Source organism: Poecilia formosa, unplaced genomic scaffold, assembly GCF_000485575.1.
Source record: "Poecilia formosa unplaced genomic scaffold, Poecilia_formosa-5.1.2 Scaffold8, whole genome shotgun sequence".
NCBI lineage: Eukaryota > Metazoa > Chordata > Actinopteri > Cyprinodontiformes > Poeciliidae > Poecilia > Poecilia formosa.
This window is the reverse complement of record NW_006799947.1, coordinates 3,934,202-3,957,885: the sequence shown is the minus strand read 5'-3', so window position 1 is coordinate 3,957,885 and position 23,684 is coordinate 3,934,202. Positions and strand designations below refer to the sequence as shown.

The window sequence follows — 23,684 nt, the reverse complement described above, 5'->3', positions numbered from 1 at the left end:
GCCATATTACATCAGACCCCGGTGCACTCCACATCACCACCACATACAATGGCGTAATCAGCAGGAGAACATGGGCGTGTAAACCCACGCCATAATGAACTGATACAACATGCCCTCACTCTGTTGTTTTTGTTGATCAAAGCCTCTGAGTAAAGGAGGGGGGGTGGGAGGGAAAGTCACTGCTGGTAATTTCTGATTACATGCCGACAATTGTGTTTCCTCTGAGCTTTTAAACTGCGCTGAAGCCACTCTCGGATTTCACGGTCTTCGTCTACTGTGTAAAGTATTCACACCCCCTTCTCCCATTTAGCCAGGTTGCAACCACACACTTTAATGTGATCATTGGGATAAATAAAACGTAGTGCACATTTATGAAGTAAATGGAAATGGTTTTCAAACAAAAAAATATATATCTGAGTAGTGTGGGCATTTGTGTTCGCACCCCTTTACTCTGATACCCATAAATGAACCCTAGTATAACTGTAATAAATAAAAAAACGGCATCATGGAAAAGTTTAAAACGAAGTAAGCATCTCAGAGAAGTCAAAAGATGGGAAGATAACCACACAAGGCCCTTGAGAAAATATATGAAAGAAGATGCTGCAGGATTTGAAATGACTGTATCGGTCTTCATTCAAATCTGAATGCACCATTCCCATGTCAAAACATAGTGTGTGCAGTGTCATGCTGTGGGGAAACTGTGGTTCAGTTGCGTCAGGAAAGCTGAAGCGCTGAAACACTAAGTGAACACATGTCAGTTTTGTAAGAATACCAAAGGGCTCTCCATCCATTTTGCAGCAAAGAACGGGGCAAAATATTTCCATCTCCAGATGCACAAACTTTATAAGAGAGGGTACAAATCCACAACATACCTTTTAAAGTTTGTTTTTGTGGTTGTAATGTGACAAAAATCAAAAGTTAAAGAAGTGTGAATTCTTATGCGAGGCTTTACGCCACTCACAGGGAAACCATATGAGCATCTACTATAGTAGGAACCAGTGTAGAAAACGAGCTTATGGGAGGAAGGAGAAAAAAAAGAAAAGAAAAAAAAACATCTCCCCAAAGCTTTTGCCTTAATGGTGCAAAGCAGACATTCTCGTCAGCTGCTGTCAGAATAATCTGGGTAATTTTTTCCCTATGTTCTCCAAACATTAGTTTGCACATTAGACTGACCCAGTTAATGTGCCTTTCCTGCTACGCCGAAACCCAGTTTCAGGCAGAGCTAGGCCGGGTTAGCCAGGTCGCGCCAAGGGCCTGTTCGTGATTATGGACCAGAGGGACGAGGCCTCATATAGCACTCCGGCAAAGACGAAAGGCGAAAGGAGAAGATGTGAAAAGGGAAAGCTAGATTGAAGGGCAAGGGGTGATGGTGATGTAGTGGGAAGGCTGTACCGTACTGGCAGTGCTGTTACAGTCCACATTCTTTCATTGTTTTCAAGCCATAACAACAGGTCAAGAAGAAAGACAGAGACAGAAAGAAAGGAAGAGAGAGCGGAAGGGAGGAAGGAAAGAGGGATCTGAGGGAGCCGATCATTCTCTTTAATCACATTTTGGATGAGTGCCAGGTAGTCTGCAGCACTGAAGGCGAGACGGAGAGGGGCGAAAGAAGAGAGAAGTGTGAGGGAAGGGAAGAGAGCAGGAAAGTGATGGAGGAACGAATGGAAAAAGAGAAGGTGGAGAGAAGATGGAGAGAAGAAGACGGGAGCAGAACCCCTAGAAACAACTTGAGGAGCACTGATGTTTTTCCGAGTGTGCACATTCGCCCATATGTGTGTGTGCGTGTGTGTGTGTGTGAGCGTGCATGGCGGCCGTTCCCGTAAATGCCCACGAATGCTGAATCTAGCAAGAATCTGGTGCTGGGGCAGAGCCAGGCAGAGATCCATTTTAAAACTATGTGCATTAACTATAGTTTTCCCCATAGGTTAAGCACTCCACATGAATAATTTAGCCTCTTTTATGCTAATGGGATCATGAACGTATCCCCTCTGTACCATGTTTTCTGCCCTCCTCCCCTTCTTCGCAGCAACTCCTCTCAGCTTTCAGTAGTTGCCCTGCCCCTTCCCAACAAACAATCAGACAGACAGACATGCTTGCAACCGTCAGAGAAGCAGCAGACACCTGACCAACATTCAAGGCTGGCATGTGGAGAGAGGGCTAAAGGTGCACAAAATGTATAGAGAAGCACTGAAGCATTGTTATCCTCATTAGCAGAGTTTATCTTCAGCTTGTTTCCTGCTCACTCACTGCTGCTGAGTGAGATGTGACGGTTTATAAGTTTTGATGCACATCATGGCTGCACTCTGTTAAATGTTTATGTGATCTCTGCTGCTGCTGCTGCTGCTGAGTTTTTACATGACTTTTTCTCTTACACTCGCTGATTTCTTGTCTGAGCTTCTGCATTTCTGCTCTTAATGGAAGCTCATATAAACCATGTGTTTACTGTACTGTGAATAAGTATTTACCCCCTCACAGATTCCATCTGTTTTCGCACTTAAAATGATTCAGATCATCAAATTTAACAAAGATAACCTGATCACACATAAAGGTTATTCATTAATAAGCTTACCTCCTCCACAATAAAATCATCATTTAATAACAGATTTTTTTATTATTATATTTTTTTTTTATTTGTGTGAAAATAAATTTGCTTTATGATCTGAAACATTTAGGTGTTATTTTTGTGTGTGTGTGTTTTTTTTTTTTTTTGTTCAGCCTGTTCCACACATTCAGAACACAAACACACCCTTGATGCTTCAGCTTTGCGTTGAGGGGAGATTGGGCCACTGTGTAAAAATTATCAGTGCTTCAACAGCTGGGAGAGAGAACCATGAAACAGCAGGCCGTGGGTCTGCTTTATTGTTTATCTGTTGTTTATGGGCTAGTGTTCAGCTTTAATTACTACACTAAATTAAACTCTAACAGGCACTTAAAGGGAGCCAACTCACACATGCACGTGTGTGCTTCTACACACACACACACACACACATGCGTGGATGCAAACAGACACAAACCGTATATTTTATATACACAGACACGCCTCACGGATCCTTCCAGAGCTGGAGTAAATGCCACTAAAATTCAACAAGACTTCTATCTTGTGTTTTGCAGAGATTTTGGATGAATAATTGAGTCTTTTTTTCTTCTTCTTCTTCTTCTCCCTCTATCAGCATTGCTTGAACATTTTAAGTACCAGGCAGAGCTGCTAAAAGCAAAGTTAAAGCCAAAGGTCCTGAAAATGCAGTATTCAACAAACCACGCTCACGCTGGGACACCAGGAGTCGTGTCCCCGCCAGCAATGACCCCTTCTAGTGAGCTAAACCACAAAGACCTCGCTGAGTGGGGCCCCTAGCCGGGGCTAAGGGGGTTCACCGCACTCCCCACATATACACACACGCAAATGTACCACAACACCATCAAGCGCAGCACGCTCCCTTGGAGCCGAACACTCAAGCTTCTCCCTCCCATTTCTCTCCATCTCCGCCTCTCTCGGTCTCTCTGGGGAGCCTGTCTATCTGCACAGCGTGGGGATTGTTCAATTGCTGAGAAAATGTACAAAATGCTTTCTCCTCTCTTCTGTTGAGCCATTTCCATTTACAGTAGATTCTGGGAATGGTGCAGAAATCCCCTTTGCCAAGCACTCAAGATGTCATTGTGCATTTGGTATTCATGCATAACTAATAATTACAAGTGGGGACGGAAGCAGAGGCATGCAAACTCTTGGACTTAATCGCATGCACATGCGGGGAACCAAGGTGGGAGCAACACCTATCATGCTGAATTGGTGCTGTGGAGGATATATGGAGAGAGATTTGGACAAATTTGTTTGCATCCTTGGTAAGTGTGTAAAAATGATAAAGAATGCATATCTGTCATGTTTTAGTAATATAATTTCATACTTAAAATAAGATAAGAAAAACCTTTATCTGAATCTACTCAATCATTAGGAAACTCGCCAGGGTATTAGACAATTGCTTTTACTGAAATCAGAGATAACTTGTTATGGAAACATTTGTTTTTTTTCTAAATAGATCACAGTTTCTCAGAACTTTTACAATCTATGACTTTGCTTTCATAGGGTTGTGGGACAGAGACCCATTTCTTATTGACAACTGGGCAACGGGCTTGACGAGGACCCGAGTTTGTGATCTGGATGGTAAATGAGGTAAAATGTCTTCATAACAATCAATAAATGCAATTTACATGCCAACTAGTTATTTATTTTTTTTTTTAGGCATGTCAGAAAAAAAACCCTATTGTGAATGTAATAATTTCGAGTTGTCTAACTGGAACCGTGTGCGCCAGTCAGATTCACCAACCACATGTGTGAAACACAGGATGAATATGTATTAAAGCACCTTATGCCCACTGTTAAGCATGATAGAGGATGTATGATCCTGTGGGCCTGCGAACAAATGGGATCAAGAACTCTTTGAAATACCAGCGCATTTAAGGCAGGAATCTGGTTGCCTTAACCAATAAACTCCATACTGCTGCTCCCTAACACTTTGACTGACAGAAATATCCATGCATGCTTAGGTGCACACATTCATCAAGTTCATTCAAGTCTTTGATTCTTCCAAATAAGATTGGAGGGGCGCCAAAGAGCCGTTAATCAAGGTGCATCTAGAGCCAGAGGCGTTTTGTGTGTTGCCTCTTGAAACATCTCCTCAGATTTATTTGTTCGTCCAAAAGTCTGAAAGTGAAAGGCCACAATAAGTCCCTGGGATCATTGTTCATGGCAGCAAAACTTTAAGTTTTTTATTTTTATTTTTTTACTCTCTCCTCTTCCTTCAGTGCAGCTCATCCACTCTTTCTTCAACCAACTGATCCACACTGTCACCCCTTTTAAGAGAGGCCAAGCTGTTAAAGACCCCATTACCGAAGTGAAGCGCACATTTCGCGATGTCTTGGTTGGACTCAAGAGTGCGGACTACAAATTTAATGCTGAGACGTATTGAGATTGGTGGCGAGTTCATGCGTGGAGTGGAGTGGAGCAGAGTGGGGAGCGGGAGAGGAGGGGAAGGTGGAGAGGTTGGAGTGGGAAGGCTCTGTCAGAATGGAAGGGCCAGAGTCGAGAGTCAGCGAGCGCTTCAAGCGTTAACGTAATTGCAAGAATGTGAAAAATGAGGCGGCGGGGCTCCCGAGCGAAGCAAAAGGTCAGAGCATGCCTCACACAAAACAACTGGCTAGAGGACGGCCTCATTAGACCATTAAATCAGTTGCCCTTGGTCCCATTCCCGTTTTCTCTGTCTTTTATTTGCTGCGCCTACTTTTCCACCTTTCTTACTCTTTAACTTCTGTTGTGAATTTTTCTGAATCTTTTACTCAGCTCTTAGCTGCATGTGCAGGTTTCTATCATGAAACATCCCAAGGTAGTGGATGCTGCTTTTAGCATGATCTAGCCTTGATCTGTGTCGGCCCAGCACATGGGGCTGTACCGTAACTGTCTTTGGCCGGCATTGATCTGCTGTTACTGGATACGGTGGGGAAGGGAGTCGATAAGTGCTCTGTGGATTACAGGTCACTTGTACTTATGTGTGTAAGATAATCAATAGGCAGTGCATTTCTTTCTCAGAGTCCCTCCCACCCCCACCCTCATCCCACTTTTGGCTGTTCTTCCTCTAGAAAGCCACTTGCTCTTGCAAGGAGGCATCCGAAAACTTACTTTGTTTTGTATAACGATCAGCTTTTGGACTTTTTTGTTCTCTGATTTTTATTTATAGTTATACGGTATTCCTACCTATTTCACCAAGATAAAGCCACACATTTAAATGGACTTTATTAGGACATTACGTGGTAGACCAATATAAAGTACTGCATGATTTACAAGTAGGAAAAGGATGCATGGTTAAAAATATATAAAGGGAAAGAATAGAGATTTTACATATCTCTATTATTTTATTAAGACCTTAGCTATCGCAGGCTTAATCATTTCCAACTAGACTCTGAGATAAGAATTAGATCCAATTACTATTGACACATCCAACCACAGAGGTCGTCTGTACCCCCAAGTATGTGGTCAGCAATGGTTCAAAAGCTGCAACAGCAACCGTTTCGGGCTGATGACAAACACACCACATGGAACGGAACAGGTCTATCAATACGTGTGATTGTTTATTGATGGAACTAATCCAAAAATTTTCCCTTGATGAAGGAGCTCGTAGAGGTAATCTGGAAGGTTTTTGCAGGTAAAATCATGGAACATCAGTTGGTTTGATGGAAGCGTTGACTTGCAGAGAAAGGACGTGAGAGAAAGAGAGTGAGAGAGAGAGAGACAGAGAGAGAGAGAGAGAGAGAGAGATCCATAATAGCTTACACACTCTTAAAAAAAAATAAGAAAAAAAAAGGAGGGCGCATTCCAAGCAACATGTCAGTGTAGTTGGTCTCGCCTCTAAACTTACCAAAAAGCCTTTTGGTTTTCCAGTTTACATGTCAAAACTGGTACACACCGTGACAAAAATACCAAGAGGGGGACAGCTGTGGCGCATGCTATGTAATTAATTCAAATAGTCTTGTTTTGAAATGCATTATTAGTGTTTGGCATGTCAAGTGGGAGATAACACTGAACACAAGGCACTATGAGACATGATTATGAGCTTTTGTGTGGGCAAAGTTAATATGGTTCACATTCAAGCGGGAACTGGCAGAAATATACTATTAATCACCGGCTTTTATTTAGCTCTTTTAATAGCAAGATTTTGAAAAGCCTGTTCTTAGGTTGGTGCATTAGAGCGACTGTTGCTCAGGTTCGAGCCTGAGCGGAACAGTGGATGAACATGTTTGCTTTCTGGTTTGACTGTGCTCACATGAACAGAAGTGAAAAAAAAAATGCAAAGTGTGACAGGAAGCTCTGGGGCTTTGGGAACAAAATGTCCATTTGGTGCATGAGGCTTATTTATATCCTTTGCTGATGTGCAACGTCTCACAAATGTATTCACACCCCTTGTAACTTGAAGGTACAAACTGGTCAAAGCCGATGGGAAGGTGATTTTATGTAGTGGTATCAGAGTAAATGCAAACTGCAATGTAAAGGGGTTTAAGTTCTTGCAAAGGCACTGTATGTGTGTTTATGTTAAAAAAAAAATGTAAAAGCTGTAGTAAATACGGTCACCCTTGTCTGTATTTGTGTGACTGCACTTCCATGCCCGTTTCTGTGCTGGCTCACCTTGCTCACTGCTGTTGTCACCGCTCTGTGAAGCGTGTCCCCCGCTGGAGGGCCCCGGTGTGCCAGCTGAGTGTGTGGAGGTGGCGTCATCGTGGTCTCTCCAGGAAGCTGGGTTCTAAAGAGTTTAAAAAAAGAGAGAGAACGTAAGCGTGGGATCCATGCATCCATCCGTGCATCCGACGGCATTCCCGATCCAAGCCACGAACCACACGGCGAGAGAGACGGATGGGAAAAGAGGGAAGGGAAAAAAGGATAGAAATGGATTTTCTGAACATATAAAAAGGGACATCTCTGAGGCGCGGTGAGGGTTCTTAGCATATTATTATTATCTTGGCAAGGTAAAGAGCCTCTATGGTTAGTTCAAAGCCAGCAGAAAAAATCAAAGGAGCTACCATAATCACAGATAAATAGAAAGAAAATGATGTTCTAATGCAGCTGGCTATAAGTCAAAGCGCTGTAATCAAAGTGTTTCATTAAGGCGTGAGAGCAAAACGCAGCACTGCTAATGTGGCAGCTGACATTGAGAGCTGCAAGTAGAGCGCTTGTGAATAATCATGTAAACACATATGGCAGAGCCCAGTGGAGTTCATTTATACCATAACCAATTGAGACTTCCGTGTCAAGAGAGAAATATAGAGGTAAAAAGTCCAAACACACCACAGCTGCCATTAATCATTACTACTGTCAGAAATGAAAATAAGATATGACAGTGATTCTCCTGCTAATCTGCCAAAAATGTGTTCACGCCCACACTGACATACACAAACGCCCACAGCGGCTTGCAGAAATACACTTAAGCTCACATGATAATGACATAATAGAAGCCGGAGTACGAACGCGGGTACGTGCACAATCACTTTTAGGTGTACAGGGACTTCAAAGACGTGTCCGTAAACAAATATTCTTCCCTCCTGCCCTTCCTCCTGCCTTTTTTATTTTCTCCCCCTTCTCTTCCTCTCTGTCTCCCGGTCTTTCCCACTGCCCTGTCAGTGCACACGGGGAAACAGGATTTTCTATTGTACAGGAAGGGCTTTATCAGTGCCACACGAAGGCAGGCTAGAGGTGGAATTTCCTCTGCCATTCAGGCAACCGCAGGACGGACTGTCGCGTCACACACAAGCCTGATGAAGCGCCGACCAGCTGATACAGCCTGGCTGCTCACGCTCGCCGTTCCCATTTTAATATGTCACCTGAGCACGGTGACAACATGTTTGCTCTGACGTTATTGGTGGTGGTGGGGGTCGGAGGGGGGACTAGGTTGCTGGGGGTTGGGGAGGGCGAGAGAAGCAAACCCTTGAGCAAAACCCAAGCCAAACAAACACAGGCCTGTACCCAGGCTTCCCACAAACCTCAACCCACTTCTCAGGTCCCGCTATGGGCTTTTTCTTCTTCAAATACACAGAACATTTACACAAAACCTAAGGGAAAATGAATATGCAGAAGAGCATTCCAGAAGAGTTTTACCATTTTGTCCAACTTGAGTCTTTGAGGGTCTTTAAATTCCTTTTCTCTCTTGTCCCACCACCAGAGTCGTCCCCCCCCCTGCCTGCCCGCCGTTGTGCAGGAGTCAGAGTGAGCCGTACTGGAGCAGGACAGACAGGACAGGGCCAGGAGACCAACCGAGGTTTGAAAAGCTGAGCTCCCCTGGGAACAGAGTCCTGATGTGCTGCTGCTTGTTCTGCCGCGGAGGCGAGTCCAACCGCCGGTGCCTGTGAACGGGGCCCTTTTATCTGCTAAGTTTTTAGAGGGAAGGCGGGCTGTTTTCTCAAACAGCTTGGAGCTGAAAACAGCAGACAGAAACACACAAGACCCTTCAGACTCAGGGCTCCACTCGAGGCCTACTCAGCGTCAGCTGTTTGCCGGATGGCAATCAGATGAAGAGCTTGGAGAATTACTCAGAAGAGGGGTGAGAAGACAGGGCGAACAATGAACCATGCGTCGGTTTTAACCCTGAGGAGTGAGCCCAGAGTGTCCCTGTCTCTGCTCTGATTGTGATGCATTCGCTCCTGGGGCTGCTGATCAACACATGGCAGCCGGAGCGGTTGTTGAAGTAATTTTTTTTTTTTCTTTTTGCTCTCAACACTGTGTATGCTAAATAAAATCACTAATGTGGGAAAAGCCCATCAATCCCCTTGTCTTTGTCAAATGCAACCCGAAAGCAAGGAAGAAAGAGTGATGAAAATCCCAGGCTCCCTGAGTGCATTATGTATTTAAGCGGAGTTCGGCTGTGTGCTCTCAGGAAGAGCCGTTGTTGTGTTAATAGAAGAAAATGACTGGGTTGTACTTCCTCACAGTGATGGCGAGGCAGAGGACAGAGCTGAAGATCTACGCTGGCTTACTTATTCCATCTGAGCCTCTCCAGCCACAGCATGGTTTTAATGCAACGGCCAAATCGATAGGACTTAATTTAGCTATCATTGCAGAGTAATGTGTCATTTTTAATGGTGCTGGCACTAAATTAAATTCAAAGACACCTCGGCTAATGGCATAAAAGGGAATGATATTTTGCTGTGATTTGCTACCCCAAGGATTTAATGTGCCTGTATGCTGAGATATAGATGGAAATTTGTTAGCTTCCCTCTTAAAGACTAAAGTGAAGACTGCAGCACTTTCAGACCTAGTAAAAATAATACAGAGGATACTTTGGACTAGATCACACACACCTTTTATTGTATTTCAAGGGGCAGTTTGTCATTTTTAATTGAGTTAAGTTACGTGTGTAGTTTAGATTGGCCCTGGTGGCTAAAGCTAATGGCTAATAGGTAAAGCCCAAGACTCACAAGAATTTCAACTGCCTTAGACAACTCCAGTCTCAAAAAACTTTATAATCAGTGTATCTAAGCTCTGTTTTTATGGCCCTTCAGATGTAATTTATTAATCAGCAGAAGGTTATTTATTATTTGTTTTGGTCAGGGGTTATAATTTTACAAGAGTTGACTGGTTTAAACGGGAATCAGAATCAAGGTGTAACATATAATCTTCAGAGAATAAAATACAAAATAAACTAAATTATGATTGACATTAAAGCATTTTATTGCTCGTTATTCAGATAATTAATTTAAACACTTAACTACCCAGACAAACTGGTATGCTGACGTTTAAGCACATTACAAAGTGGTTTATTTGTGATTATGAAATTATGAAGCAATAAAATGGCAATCCTACAAATGGAATGAGGTTCCAAATTGTAAGAAAGTGAAATCTGCTGGATCTTAAATCATTGTAGACTTTGCATTGAAGAGTTTATGTTTTTATTTATTTGTATTTGTTTTTACAAAGTAAATCAAGGTGGCAGGCAGTGAATTTCCAAAGTGTTTCCTGTCTCAAACCCATACAGGTAAAATAAGTTTCTCAGCTCTGAGTAATCGTCTCACATAAAAGTAAAGCAGTGTAAGAATCCAACAATTACCATTGTTAAATTACTGATAATTAGGTGATATTTTCATACATTGCTTTACTTTCATATTGGAGTGTTACTCTGCCTGAAAACGATTTAAATGTTCCGTTCTCAAAATGCGTTCCACACGGGAAGAATCTTGGCGATACACCATCTCCGACCTCCATTTCCTGTGTAAATTTTAATTGAGCTCTGTGTAAAAACTTGCCCAATGCAAATGTAATGTGGCATAAAGGTTCATAAAACCTTGTTGTGATAAACCACTCTAAAATCTAATGAAGACACCAAGAGCCTCATCAACAATTTTCTGTCTCTCAAGACATTGACATTTTACACCAAGAGGTTAGTATGTATTTATATCCACAATACATACTACTGAGTACGGTTTGTTTATGGGCACCAAACGGTGGTATAAAGGGACGAAATGGCAACATGTGGGTACGAACTGACTTGGAGCCTCCGCTTCATGTCAGATTACAGGGCCTGCTGTGACTAAGGCGATCTGCCCCAGAGCAGTGGCTGTGAAAACCAGGTGGATTTTGGTGCAGGTTCGATATTATCTGCTCCTTGCCTTTTACCAGTACTGAACTATCCCTTCAATGCCTGTAATTCAACCTCTGCCCACGATCTTTGTGAGCAAAACAAGACCACAAATATCAAAACAAGCATGTTTTAACTTTCCACGTTACACGAGGTAACAAAAGCAACAGCCTCTCCTCCCCATGAATAATTTAGAGGGCCTCCGCGAGCTGCAGCGGGTGCATCATCAGACGGCGCACAACACAAACACACACAACCATTTTGTCACAGGCCCCGTGGGTCTGGTAAAGTTCAAACAAGTTGCAAGGAGAAAAAAAAAAAAAAGAGAGATTGTGTCACCCAAATAATCTTCAACCTACACCAAAAAACAAGAGGAAGCAGCAAATGCTTCCAGCCCATGTGACTATTCCCTGAAGCTGAGCATAATTAGGAGTCAAACATGGTTCACTCTATGCTCTTCACTAATTGTGTTAAAGAGCAGCGTTACTGGGAGGAGGAGGTGGAAGAAGAGGAGGAGGAGAATCCTGGCTAGCAAGTACAGATACACACACAGGCTAGTACACACACAAATACACAACAGGACTAGATAGAGAGTAAGATACAAAAGAAGCATGGTCTCTAGAGACAAGCTTTTGCTGGTCTTTGCAACTGGCGGCTGATAATACAAGTTGTAATTAATATAAAAGCAGGAGACAATATGGGAAGAGAGGCTGGCAGTGCAGCGGGGCCACAGGAGAGCAGGGAGAAGCTTGCTGCTGTCCCATGTTTCTCATTTACAAACACCTGCCTGGCACAATTTTACTGTCCCCCCACCGCACTCTGCCTACATCCCTAGGAATTTCAAATAAAATTGATTTAGCAGCATCATTGAATTTCACTTAAATTCCCTGGAAACCCAGAGAGGAGAGAGAGCAACATCTCTTTGTGCTGTGTTTGTTGGCGTGTGTGAATGCTGAGAGTGACAACCGCTGTGTGTGCTCTGCAGCTACATGGGTGTACATGCACAGAACAGCTAGCACACAGGGATGTAGATCACACAGAGGCTTGACGTCTCAAGATGCACATTAACGTAAAGAGAGAAAGAAACAAAATTGGCTTTCACGTTTTTTTTTTTGTTTTGTTTTTTTTACTTGCTTTTTTTGGATTAGGTTCATAATTGTGTGCAGCACTTTACAAAAATATGAAGTACCTCTACTAGGTGTTTTACAGAACCCCGGTTATTGAGGAAAGAGTCCTTAATTTAGCAGCTAATAAATCACAACTGTATGTTATAAGCAGACAGGAGGAATTAATTTATTCCTGACAACTTTCTTTTAGCCGGAATGCAGGAGCCACAATATGCAACCATGTTTATCTTTAGAAGAAAAAAAAAGGTTTTGAAACGTGACTCATGAACTGGCAAAAACGTGAATGTAATTTCCAAATAAGAATAGACGTATAAATGTCAGAATAATACTGACATTTCCATTTCATTGCTTGTTTTTATTAGTTCCAGCAAATAAGTCATGAACATAGATTTTTTAACACTATCATTAGCCGCATATCATGTCATTTAATCCAAGCTGATTCCAGAAGTGTCACGATATTAAAATGCAGGCTGTAAAATGGTTTATTGCATTCATTTTTGCTGCAGAGAATAAGTGGAGTGTGGGAGATGCAACAGGTGAGGATGATTAGCTATGGTTTACAACGAGCATCTGCGTCTGAACCGTGACCAAAAGTGAAATTCAAGGCCACAAAAATTAAGAAATCACTCCACAAAGGGCTTAAGTAAACAACGCGCTGAGCTTCAGGGCGCCGCGATGTGCGGAAACAGACCAGACCGCAGCACCTATCTCCACTGAAAGGGCTCAAAATGAACTATTGCATTTGCTTTCTAACTTTACAGCTCAGCACCCCGAACCTGCACCGGGGAATCCAAACAGAAACGGTTTGTTTTCCTTTCTCCCATGCCTGCCATGCACTGCTGAGATAAGCTGCACTATAACTATGGGAACAAGTAAAACTCCCCGAGGAAAGCTCTACAAAACAAAACGCCGGGGCCGGCAAATCACGCAGGATATTTTATGAAGCAAATTTTAAACTGTGCGGAAACTCATTCATTTCAGTCTGCAAGTAAAAGGGGGGAAAAGAGAGCTGCATGCTAATACAAAGACACAATGGCACAAGAAGACATAAAGACTAATTCATTAGAGCAGATAATACTCAGAGACTGTTAATTGTATTTGTCACCCTAATTGGATGTAGCACAGAGAAAAAAAAGAAAAGAAATTTTGTTCATTAATTATACAGACATGAAAGTGCACACACTGGCCATATACAGATCCTACACTGCTCTGTTTTTCTTTTTTTCTTCTTCTTCTTCTTCTTCTTCTTCTTATCAGTCTTTGTGTGTAATCCAGCATCTTTTTTTCTTTCCCTAAATGGGATGGAGTGGATATGAGGAGGGGCAATGAGTTTGGAAGCCCTGGGTGGGCTTACATATCTGAGATAGCCACAGCCGGGCGAGTAAGGGAAATCAACAGTGTCAGCAAGGCCTCATCCTGTTCTCACTATACTATAATCCAATCATCTGCAAGACAGTGCTGCATTCAAGTGTAAATAAAAGTGTGCTTATTATTCTCCACCGTCAGGTATAAGGAGGGGGAGGCAGAACGATGGGCAAGGAGACACACGGCAAAGAGCTTCATCATCTAGAGAAAAACCAACTTTCTTTTCCAAATGAGACGTAGCCCGGGGCTGTATATTAAAAATGCATATCAAAGCAAAGAGAGAGGAAAAAATGGACGTGAGAGATTCTAACTAAATAAATTAGCATATCTAACTATCAAACCAGCTTCCTCTCCTCAGTGAGACAAGGACAGAAATTAATAATAAATCAGAGCGAGAGTGAATAAATAGAATGGGGGGGGGACTCGTAAGTTGTGGATGGGGCTTTATCTTATGATAGAAATAGCCACTATTGTGCTCCTTCATACAATCTATTGTGCAATATTTATCTCTAAAACAATAACGTATATAACCTAATAAAATCAATGTTACAACTCAGGAAAGAGACTGTACTGCAAATCTATCAGTTTCTTTGAAATCACTACATGTAGGTGAATATTTCTGTTTTATTCTACGAGCTATTGATAACTTCTATCCCAATTTTCTAATTTCTAGTTTTCTAATGAAAACATCGTCACTGTGAGCATTTGCTTGCAGACAATGACAAAGTTGCAGTTTACAAAACTAAAAAAAAAAATAAGAAAAAAACTAAAGGAAAAAAACTAAAGAAAAAAAAACAGAAAAAAGAAAATTCCCAGTTCATGTTCATTTTAAATAACACAATACTACTGTTTGACTTGGGAGGAGTTGGAAGTAAATATTTGACGGAATAACCATGAGTTTTAATTACAACATGTCTCATGATTATCCAGTCAGTACCTCAATAGCATTGGAATTCACTGCACTGATATGATACTTTCATACATAAGGAAAGTCTGATTTAATAAACAAATATATATAAAAGTGATCTCTGCAACCATGAAGGCAAACAAGGAAAAAATTCACACACACACACACACACACACACGCACACGCACACACACACACACACACACACACAACCCCTCTTCTGCTTTGGTGAAATTCAGCCCAGCAGTTAAGGTGCAATAAAAAGTTCAGTGGTGCCACAGAAGTGAAATAAATCCCTCAAACCTTAAATGCCTAATGAGGTGGTCAGTCCAAACGACTCCCAGATAAATAGCCTGTCATGCAACCTGCTTTGTTTATTGCTGCTCTTTATTTGCTTTATTGACACATTTCATTTTCTAATTATCAGAAATATTCATCGCGCGTGGAGCCATGCAGCGCTGGTGTCTGAGGATCCATCGGAAATTGGCTTGAGTATCCAACCATCTGCCATGAAACTAAACAGGCCAGTTTATCTAATCTCTACAATATAAACAACAGCATGCCTCATTTCTGCACTTGTGTTTGAGGATCACAGTGTTGTAGTTTTTTCTTCCTCTTCTTCTTCTTTCCTTCTCAGATTTTCCTCCGGGTTCTCAGCCCTAAATAAAGCTCACCTGGTTGCATACTTGCAGCGGCGCTACATAAGCGACGGGATAATTGCTATTAGGCCTATAGCCAGACTAAACAGATGCAGCGCACAGACTTTGCATAACACTTAAATCTGCTTTAATTCCTAATAGGCTTGGCCTTGCGCAGCACAGATATTTAACCAGCCACTTTGTTACTCAAGCAGCTCATTTTTACTTCCACGAAAAAAAAAGAAAAAAAAGAAGAAAAAAAAACATTAGGTTTTATCACAGGCGAGCACAGATCCTTCAGTGTCAGCCCAGTCCATACTGGGCAGGGAGAGTGGAAGCGGATAGTGTGTGTGTGTGTTTATTACACCGAAAATGCGCGATTTAAACTGGAGGATCGATCTTCAAATTTAAAGCTACTGTACTTCAGGTGCATATAATTGAATTCAACCTTATGCAGCCTGCGGCCATAAAGCAGCAGCAGCAGCAGCAGCAGAGGAGAAAGCAACAGCAGAGCAAAAGAGAGAGAAAAAAAAACGCACGGCAAATCAATACGAAACAATTAAACACATTAACATCAACAGCAATAGGAGGATCCTCCAGACGGATCATCATACGCCTTGTGAACTTGACATTGATGGTAAGCCTTTAGCTCTGAGATGTCTCTCAGTAGGTTCCCACTTTCTCCACCTCTGCTCCAAAAATCCACAGATTTGCGCGCACAGCCCCCCAAATATAAAGCTCTTCTTTCTTTTTTAAATATTGACCTAAAGCTGAAGCTTACAGCGCTGATACCCTGCTTTAGCTATAAACCTGCGCAACTAATAATTGCCCTCTTCTCCCCCTCCTTTCCTTTCAGCGTGCGTTGCTCCATAAATGCGCATTTTTCTACGCACCCACTCGAACCTCCAGCAACAACACAAGCGCACAGGGACGCATCATGCACACATGACTGCTCCTAATCAAAAGACTAAAACAATAACTCAGTCTATTGTATCACATGTAGCTTTTGACCTCACAACATCGATTTCCCCCCCTCCTCCCCCCTCTCTCTTTTACTTGCAGAACAGAGCGCGCTTTATTTACAGACAGGGGTCACACAACTGCAGCGCCAAAGAGGCTGCTTTTATGAATCATATCAATCAAGTTATTATTTTTTATTTTTTTAATTTTTTTTTTAGCAAAAACTGATAATTTGCCATAATGCATTCAAAGTAGCACTCCCAGTCAACAGCAGAGACGTCACGTAAAACGCAGAAAAAGTTGGATTACTTACGTGATCTGCGAGATTAGTCGACGATCCCGAAAGTTCTTCATGATCTGACTTCGAGCTGCCATCCCGCTCATCAATCACTAGATCTATTGGCATTTTTCCTTTCAAACAGCTGATGTACCGGTGGCAAAAATTATCGCACAGCTCATGCACCTATAGAGTAATAAAAAACAAAATATAAGGAAGGGAGGGAACAAAAACAACAACAACACAACATGATTCAGGATGAGGATGGAAAAGCAGTCAGTCCAAGAATAACTCAAATTAAGGTGTATTATCGGCGGCGAGGAAACAATAGTCAAATTGTTGCCGCGGTTATTATTATTCTCCCGAGACCCGAGCAACAAGTTGAACGGACAAAAGGGGGGAGAAAAAATAAACAGTGCGCCTGTAACGAGCGGCTGAAACTGAATCTGCGGATCAATAGCAGTGCGCAACGTGGGCAAAGAGCCCCTGACATTTTTCATCAATAGTTCCTTCAGCTGCGTCAATAATTGGTTAAATAAAACATCTTATGGTGTAAAAAAATAATAATAATAATCCTAAAACTCTCACTGTCCTTGCTTTCGGTTTCTGTTTTATCTGGAACAATTTAAACATTGCATGAGCATTTGCTGAAGATCTGATCGTGAGGTTATTGATATAAGGTACCTTTTCTAGCTCCAAGAGGTGAAACCGTAATACTTGTATGGCTTGTATCATCTGGAACAGAAAGCAAAACAGGCACAATTAGAACGGGAAAAGGTCTGAATTATATTTTCTTGTCATAAGGGCATTGTGTAAAAAATAAAATAAAATAATCGCAGTTTCTGCAATGGAAAAGGGAAAGCAAGTTGCTTGTCAAACGTTATCACTTACTGGTCAAATGGGTTCGGTATAGGAATATAATGCGGATCTGGTATCTGCGCTCAAGTTCAAATAATGCGCACATTCTTTTTTTTTTTTTTTTTAACCCAGAAAGGCACACTTACCAAATTATCCAACTCTGGATTTGATGAAAATAAAGGCTTTTCTGCTCGGACCTAAAATAAAGCAAAGATCGAAAATATATGTATTTTAATTTCTGATTCTTATCTGAAATCCTTTTTTTTTTCAGAAATCAAACTTGTGAGAAACGTCGAGAAAGTTTTGTTCACAGCAAGTAAATATGTATGGTTATACCAGAAACATGGTGCGTCAGAACCTAGCCAATGTTGTGTTTTATTTTTAGTTTATTGTCTTTTTTTTTTTTCAAGCTGAAGAATGGACCTGTTTGGCAAAGACTGCGATGTCCTCGTTGAAGGAGTCTGAGGAGCAGACGTCGCCTCCCGCAACGCCGGGCTCCCTCGGAGTACACGTCGCCAACTCGCACTTCTCGAAAACCAGTGCGAGCAGTGGGAATAAAGGGTGACTGCAGAGAGGAGGGGGAGAAAATACAAGCAGCCTGAGTGTATACGAGCAGCACTGCAGCGGCTGCACGGAACCCCGCTGCAAAAAATGCCCCAGCGAACCTGCATGATTCTAAATCCTCACATTTCAAGATGCAGCTAAAGAAGGAAATAAAAAAAATAGCAGCTCACGCTGCATATGCGAAAACCTCTCTTGTTTTTTTTTTGTTTTTTGTTTTTTTTTTAATTATTATTATTATTTTAATTATTTAATTTATACTCCTCATTAACCAAGCGGCTGTGTGTGTTCGGGGCAAGTCAGCTTACCCGTGGCGTATGCTTTAATATCATTTTATGCATTTAGAAATAAAAGTAACTGTGGAATATTTTTCTTCTTCTTCTTCTACGGAGTTCAATATAATAATCGAGTGATTGACAGTAACATTTCTTGCAGCGTGAAGCCACTAAACTCCAAACTCACAGAGTGATAGATGTCTTTGGAATTAATGAAAAAATATATATGTGTATATCCACATTACTGATACCATTCTGCAATTAGCCTCGCTATAAACCGAGTCTTGTAATTTCCTTCCGAGGAGGCCTGCAGCGATGATTCATACAAATAATAACATAGTCCATAAAAAATAAGCATGTTTTTAAATGTAAATTATACTTTCAGAAAATAGAATATTACTGTTTTAACAATTGATCTCGAGATATTTAAATCAAAAAATGACTTACTGCCCAAGTTTTTCATTTGCAGCAAAGCAAAAGTGGGTGTAAACTGTTCCTGCACATAGAATAACCGTGAGAATAAAAGAGATTAGGTCCGTGGATTATAACACTGGCTGTGTAAGTATCAGTGATCAGTGGCTGTAATCATATTTTTTATCTTTAATTGTTTGAAAATAATCTTAGAAAAGTAGCCTCCGGAGGACACACGGCGCGTTTTAACGCAGTCTGAGTGTGTGTGAGTGTGTGTGTGAGAGAGTGTGTGTGTGTATGACAGCAAAACTGTTTTATTTTTTATTTTTTTTAAGTCAGCTAAACTAAAGCGTTAAAAATGCATATTATCATTTTGCATTTGATATATGATTGTTGGCAGTAATAATAAAGCAACAATGTAATCAGCTTAAAATAGTTTTTATGTATTCCTTGTGCCACATTTGAGAGCTTCCATATTAATTTACAAGCTCAGGGCTGATACTCTTGCTTGCTTCAGGCTTTTACAATGAGTGTAAAATTACACACCAACAAAACTCCCCTAAAACCGACAACGTAGCTCCAAATTAAGCTCCAACCTGCACAAAGCTTCACTAAAACCAAGCGATGGGAAATAAACTCTAAAATTCACCTAGAGCTGTTAACTTTTTAAAAAAGAGAGCGAGAGAGAGAGAGAGACAGGGAGAGAGAGAAGTATTTAGTTGCATGTCTAAATCATGCAAAGCTTACCCGTAAATTTGATCTTTGTCTCTCTTTAAAACGTCGTTGACAGCGGAGCCCATGCTGGTGGGCATAACGTTAGGGTGGGGAGCGTGGGCTCCGTAGTGCTGGCTGGCGTGGAGCGGCGGTCCGTGGTTCAGGTGGTGGACCTGGGGAAGCGGCCGGGGCGCATGCGGGTCCCCGTACATGGACGCCGGGACTCCGTCCATCCCACCATAATGGGCCAGCTCATCGTACTGGGAATGAAATTGAAGTTAAAAAAATAAAAAATAAAACCGAGGACATATTTATATTCTATTATGTATTATTTTAAAAAAAGAAAGAAAAAACATATACGGAAAGTATTTCTCTAAATAAAGCATATTTGTCTCTAGTTTTAAACAATCGCAATGAAGAGACTTAAAGCACGCTGCAGCCAGCGCAAAGTTGTCGAATATTAAGGAGCCGCAACTCAATTTTATCATTACCAGAAACATTATAAAGTTAGGTTGCTCCCTCTGCGCAAAAACAGCGAAACAGTTCGGAGTCTCCCGTGAAACTGCTTCGTGGAGCCTTGTCGGGAAAAGTGGAGGCTGTCACTTCGCGTGGAGAGTGAAAGCGCAGCAGAAAATGTCAAATAGAGCCGCTTTGATAAGAAAACTTTGTGAAATTGCCAGCGCCCCCGACTTACAAAAGGGGGTTGCGATCTGAGCAGGTAACGCGGAGTGAGATTTAAAACCTACCCTTTGCGCCATCAGGCTGCGCTCCAATAAACTCCCGAATCTGTCCGTATACGTTTAATATCCCAGATCGGAAAGTGATTTAGTGGCAAGATTCCCCTCTTTCAACCAACTTTTTGTGCGAATTCTCCTATTCGCCACTGTGGTTCAGTTCAAACCGTCGCATCGGGAAGTTTTTGCAGCAATTTTTTTTTCTTGTTTTCCTTCTTTCCTCGAAAAAAAGAAAAAGAAAAGAAAAAAATGCGCCAAAGTGAAGGTTACAATCGGCCCATCAACAACCTGCATGTAACTAAACTGTCGTGTCTCATGGCTTTTTGCCACTCCAGCTGTCAATCAAAGCCAGAGGTTGTCAAGGTAATGAATGAATGACGGTTGGTGATGATGTTCAAGAGCAGGACGAATCTTTTTTAGTCCGTTTTCATCCCGCAAGTCCGCGTCTCCTTTAATGCCTCCAGATCGCTATCTTGTTTTATTATCAGCGCAAAAAAAGAAGAAGAAGAAGAAGAAGAAGTAGAAGAGGGGGGAAAAAAGGTGTAGAAATTAAGAGAGTGCGATTCGGATCTCTCCTTTTCTTTTCCCCCGTAGGTATTTCGTCTATCTTGGCGAGACTGAGATGAGTGAGTGTCAGCGAGTGTTGGCAGGTTGGCTGCTGGCTTGCTTATAGAAACAGAGTCAGTTCGCAGCGCTGAGCGGTGGGCGAATGAAATGACGGATCCCGGAAGTAGCGGTGGCCATAGCCAGTCCTGCAGCAGCTCCGCACAAGAGAGAGGAGAGGAGAGACCAAATCCTGTGATATGCAGAGTGTCTATGCGAGGCGCGGGGACGGCTTCAACTCCACACTGGGGGTAGAAAAAGCTCGAAACTCCCACCCCAATCCCTGTGTTTCACCGAGGAGCGACCTGAGGAGAAAGCAGGAGAGGGCTCAGTGTGAGGGCGGATATATGCTCCTCCGAGTTCTACAAAAACACAACACTGACTGCAACTCAACGGCATGAATATTCATTTGGAACAAGGCAACGCAAAATCGTAATTGAAAGGGCGAATTTACGCACAGCGTATCCAAATAAAACGCGCTGGGAATGAAGCCTTATCAGTGATAGAAAACAAACAATTGTTAATAATCTGCGGGGAGAATTAACTATTTATTATATTAATACCGCGTTCAGTGCGTGGCGCTCATTTGTTTCGTGTTTTAGGGTTTACAAAACTGATGTGCGGACTTAATATCTCCGTAATTCCTTCTAATCTCCTCCTAATTATTGCTATGCAGTGGCGCCACCAAGGGGGGGAGGAGGCAACGGGGGCAATGGCCACCCCTATATATCAGTCTCATTGTGATTATCATCATGTTTCTTGTATGGATATGAATTATTTTGTGTGTGTTTTTCTCTATACTGAGCCACCTTTAGATATCCAACAACAATACAGTTAAAAATCTACAATGGATTTCATTTTTTGAGGTTCCAATCCTGGATTTTCAGTGCCTCCATTTTGTCACCGATTTATTTTATTTTTTTATTTTTTTCCCCCTGTTGATAACATATCATAAAATGCTGACTTTATCACATGGCACTGACTTTTGTTGTCTTTTTTGTCATCATGAGTATTTCTATAATATATTTTACTGTGGCTGCTAATTGTTGCTGTGTATAAATATCACATAGGGAGGAGAACTAATGTTTTTTTGTTTTGTTTGTCTTTTTTCAGTTTATATGACTATGATTTGAAGAGAAAACGGGACAAAGTTTGAACAGCGTACAACATTTATTTATTTATTTATTTATTTATTTATTTATTTATTTATTGTCTTTTACATTTCTTTATGATTTTGTTCACCTCGAAATACAACCTAGACACCCCCTCCACATTTCTCCACCGGATCATAGCTAACATTGAGTCTTCTTTCCTCAGCAACATCTTCTGCGCTGAAGAGTGTTGTTGCTAGCAGGACTTGGGACTTTTTTCAAATTATTATTTATGGTAAACTCCCCTTGCAGGACATTTCCGGTTTCGAAGTGTCACCCAAGGAAATGAATCAACCCCCACAACCCCCCAAACCCCACTCCACCACCACATGTGGCCCTTTAAAAACGTTCTGAGGGCGATCAGGTCTTCTGCTATTTTGGGGGAAATTAAACACCCCTATCGGTCCACAATGAACTTTTCCAAGATGTAAAAAAAAGGAGAGAGAGAGAAAGAGAGAGAGAGAAAAGCTTTTGTGGGGGGGAAACTAATTTTGCATGTTCCTTCCGCCCAATCCCCACTCATGATAGGAGCTTACCTCAGAGTAGTCAATTATCAAAGCTCCCCCAAGATCATCAATCATGTGAGAAGATTGAAGTTTAGAGGAGGAGCAACGCTCCGGCCATCGATTCCAATGAAACCCCCCTTCTTCTTTTTTTTTCCTTTCTTTCTTTTTTTTTTTTTTTTTACTTTTAGTCAGAAAACAGAAGCAGGCCATCTATCCCTTTTAACATTTAGCTCCATCAGTGCTAACATGCCTTCGTGGCCGTATTGATAGGTCCAACACATAAAGGCTCCATTTGGAGCTCGGTGACATTTTTTGATGGTGAAAATTAATTATTCACAGGTTAGGGTTAAGCGCTCAGGGAGATGGGCTGTGGCTACTGTTGGAGGGTCAACAACTCTCCCAGCAAACAAAACAAAAAAAAATACCCAGCCAGTGCTGCATACGGGGGGCCGATTACACAGACAGCGGAGTTGAGCAACAAAGGAAAATGATTTAATAAATGAAACCCGTGACAACAGTTATGTTTGTTTGCATAAAGTGAGGAGGGGTGGGGGAGGAAGGTGGGGTGTGCAGGACTCCAGGCTTTGACAAACGGCTGTATGTGTGGACATTTCGACGCGCAATACCCCGGGAAGGAGCTGCAGAGTTGCGCGCAGAGAGAGCCAGGGCGCTCACCGTCTCCAGGTCTCTGTGTGCGCTCTGTAAACACAGCCGGTCCGGCGCGCCGTGCAGCTTGAAGACTCTGATTCTCATAACCTAAATACTGCGGGTCTCATTGATTTCTGTGCTAACGGTTGCATTTCTTTCTTCTTTTTTTATTATTTAGATGTTTTTTTTTTCAACCACTATCCCTTTGGATGACCCATGGTAAGTAGCAAACAATTCACACTCACACACTTTTTTTTTATTATTACGACCGCGTGTTCTCTTCTCGTTCTAGGCACAGTAAAATTGAAAAGCTTTTTCTTTCTTTCTTTCTTTCTTCCTTTCTTTCTTTCTTTATTTCTTTCTTTCTTTCTTTCTTTCTTTCTTTTTCTCCTACTTCTTTTCAGGACTGAAGTGTTTTGAAATGCAATCCAGAATTAGTGACCTCTTTGGTGGATTCCTGAAAGAGAAATCTCGGCTGATGTTTTTTTAAGTTTGCAGGCTTTTAGATCTCACGTGCGATTTAATGTGGAAAAGTGTGATTTGCCCCGAAGTCACACAGAAGGAGCGTGTGTTATTATAAAACTGCTCCAAGGGGACACTGTTAAACATCAAACTTTTTGATGACTTTATTACGTCTAAAAAAAAAAGAACTACGTCTTAAAATTGTTTTAGAATTAAACGCAATTGGATTTTAAATAGATTAAATATGTTTAACCCCGTCTTTTTCTATGTTTATAAAACAGAGCACACATTGCTGTTTAATCTCTTAATTTTATGCGAATCATCTAAGGATACAATACGTAATTACATTCAAGTAAACTCTCAACTTGTAAGCGGAACAATCCTA

The 23,684-nt window shown here is 41.6% G+C and overlaps 1 protein-coding gene and 1 long non-coding RNA gene across 8 annotated transcripts in view; one reads left to right on the top strand and one right to left on the bottom strand.

The window, feature by feature from the left end:
* The window catches only part of meis2a (Meis homeobox 2a), a 98,292-nt gene extending 77,437 nt beyond the window's left edge, over positions 1-20,855 (bottom strand). For 4 of the 7 annotated variants that reach the window (XM_007576128.2, XM_007576142.2, XM_016662771.1 and 1 more), the window contains exons 1-7: positions 19,942-20,837; positions 19,229-19,455; positions 17,658-17,799; positions 17,381-17,431; positions 17,061-17,111; positions 16,413-16,562; positions 7,166-7,280 (exon numbers count right to left, since the gene is read on the bottom strand). In XM_007576128.2, the coding sequence (XP_007576190.1) occupies positions 7,166-7,280; positions 16,413-16,562; positions 17,061-17,111; positions 17,381-17,431; positions 17,658-17,799; positions 19,229-19,455; positions 19,942-19,953 (748 nt within the window). In that variant the 5' untranslated portion in view covers positions 19,954-20,837. Of the gene's footprint in view, positions 1-7,165; positions 7,281-16,412; positions 16,563-17,060; positions 17,112-17,380; positions 17,432-17,657; positions 17,800-19,228; positions 19,456-19,686; positions 19,888-19,941 lie in introns of those variants that run through there. The other 3 variants (XM_016662747.1, XM_016662762.1, XM_016662773.1) reach the window with 3 other exon arrangements.
* An 896-nt stretch (positions 20,856-21,751) lies between these two features.
* Positions 21,752-23,684, top strand: part of LOC107833462 (uncharacterized) — a 5,653-nt gene continuing 3,720 nt past the window's right edge. The window contains exon 1 of the long non-coding RNA XR_001659208.1: positions 21,752-23,056. This is a non-coding gene — a long non-coding RNA (uncharacterized LOC107833462). The remainder of the gene's footprint in view (positions 23,057-23,684) is intronic.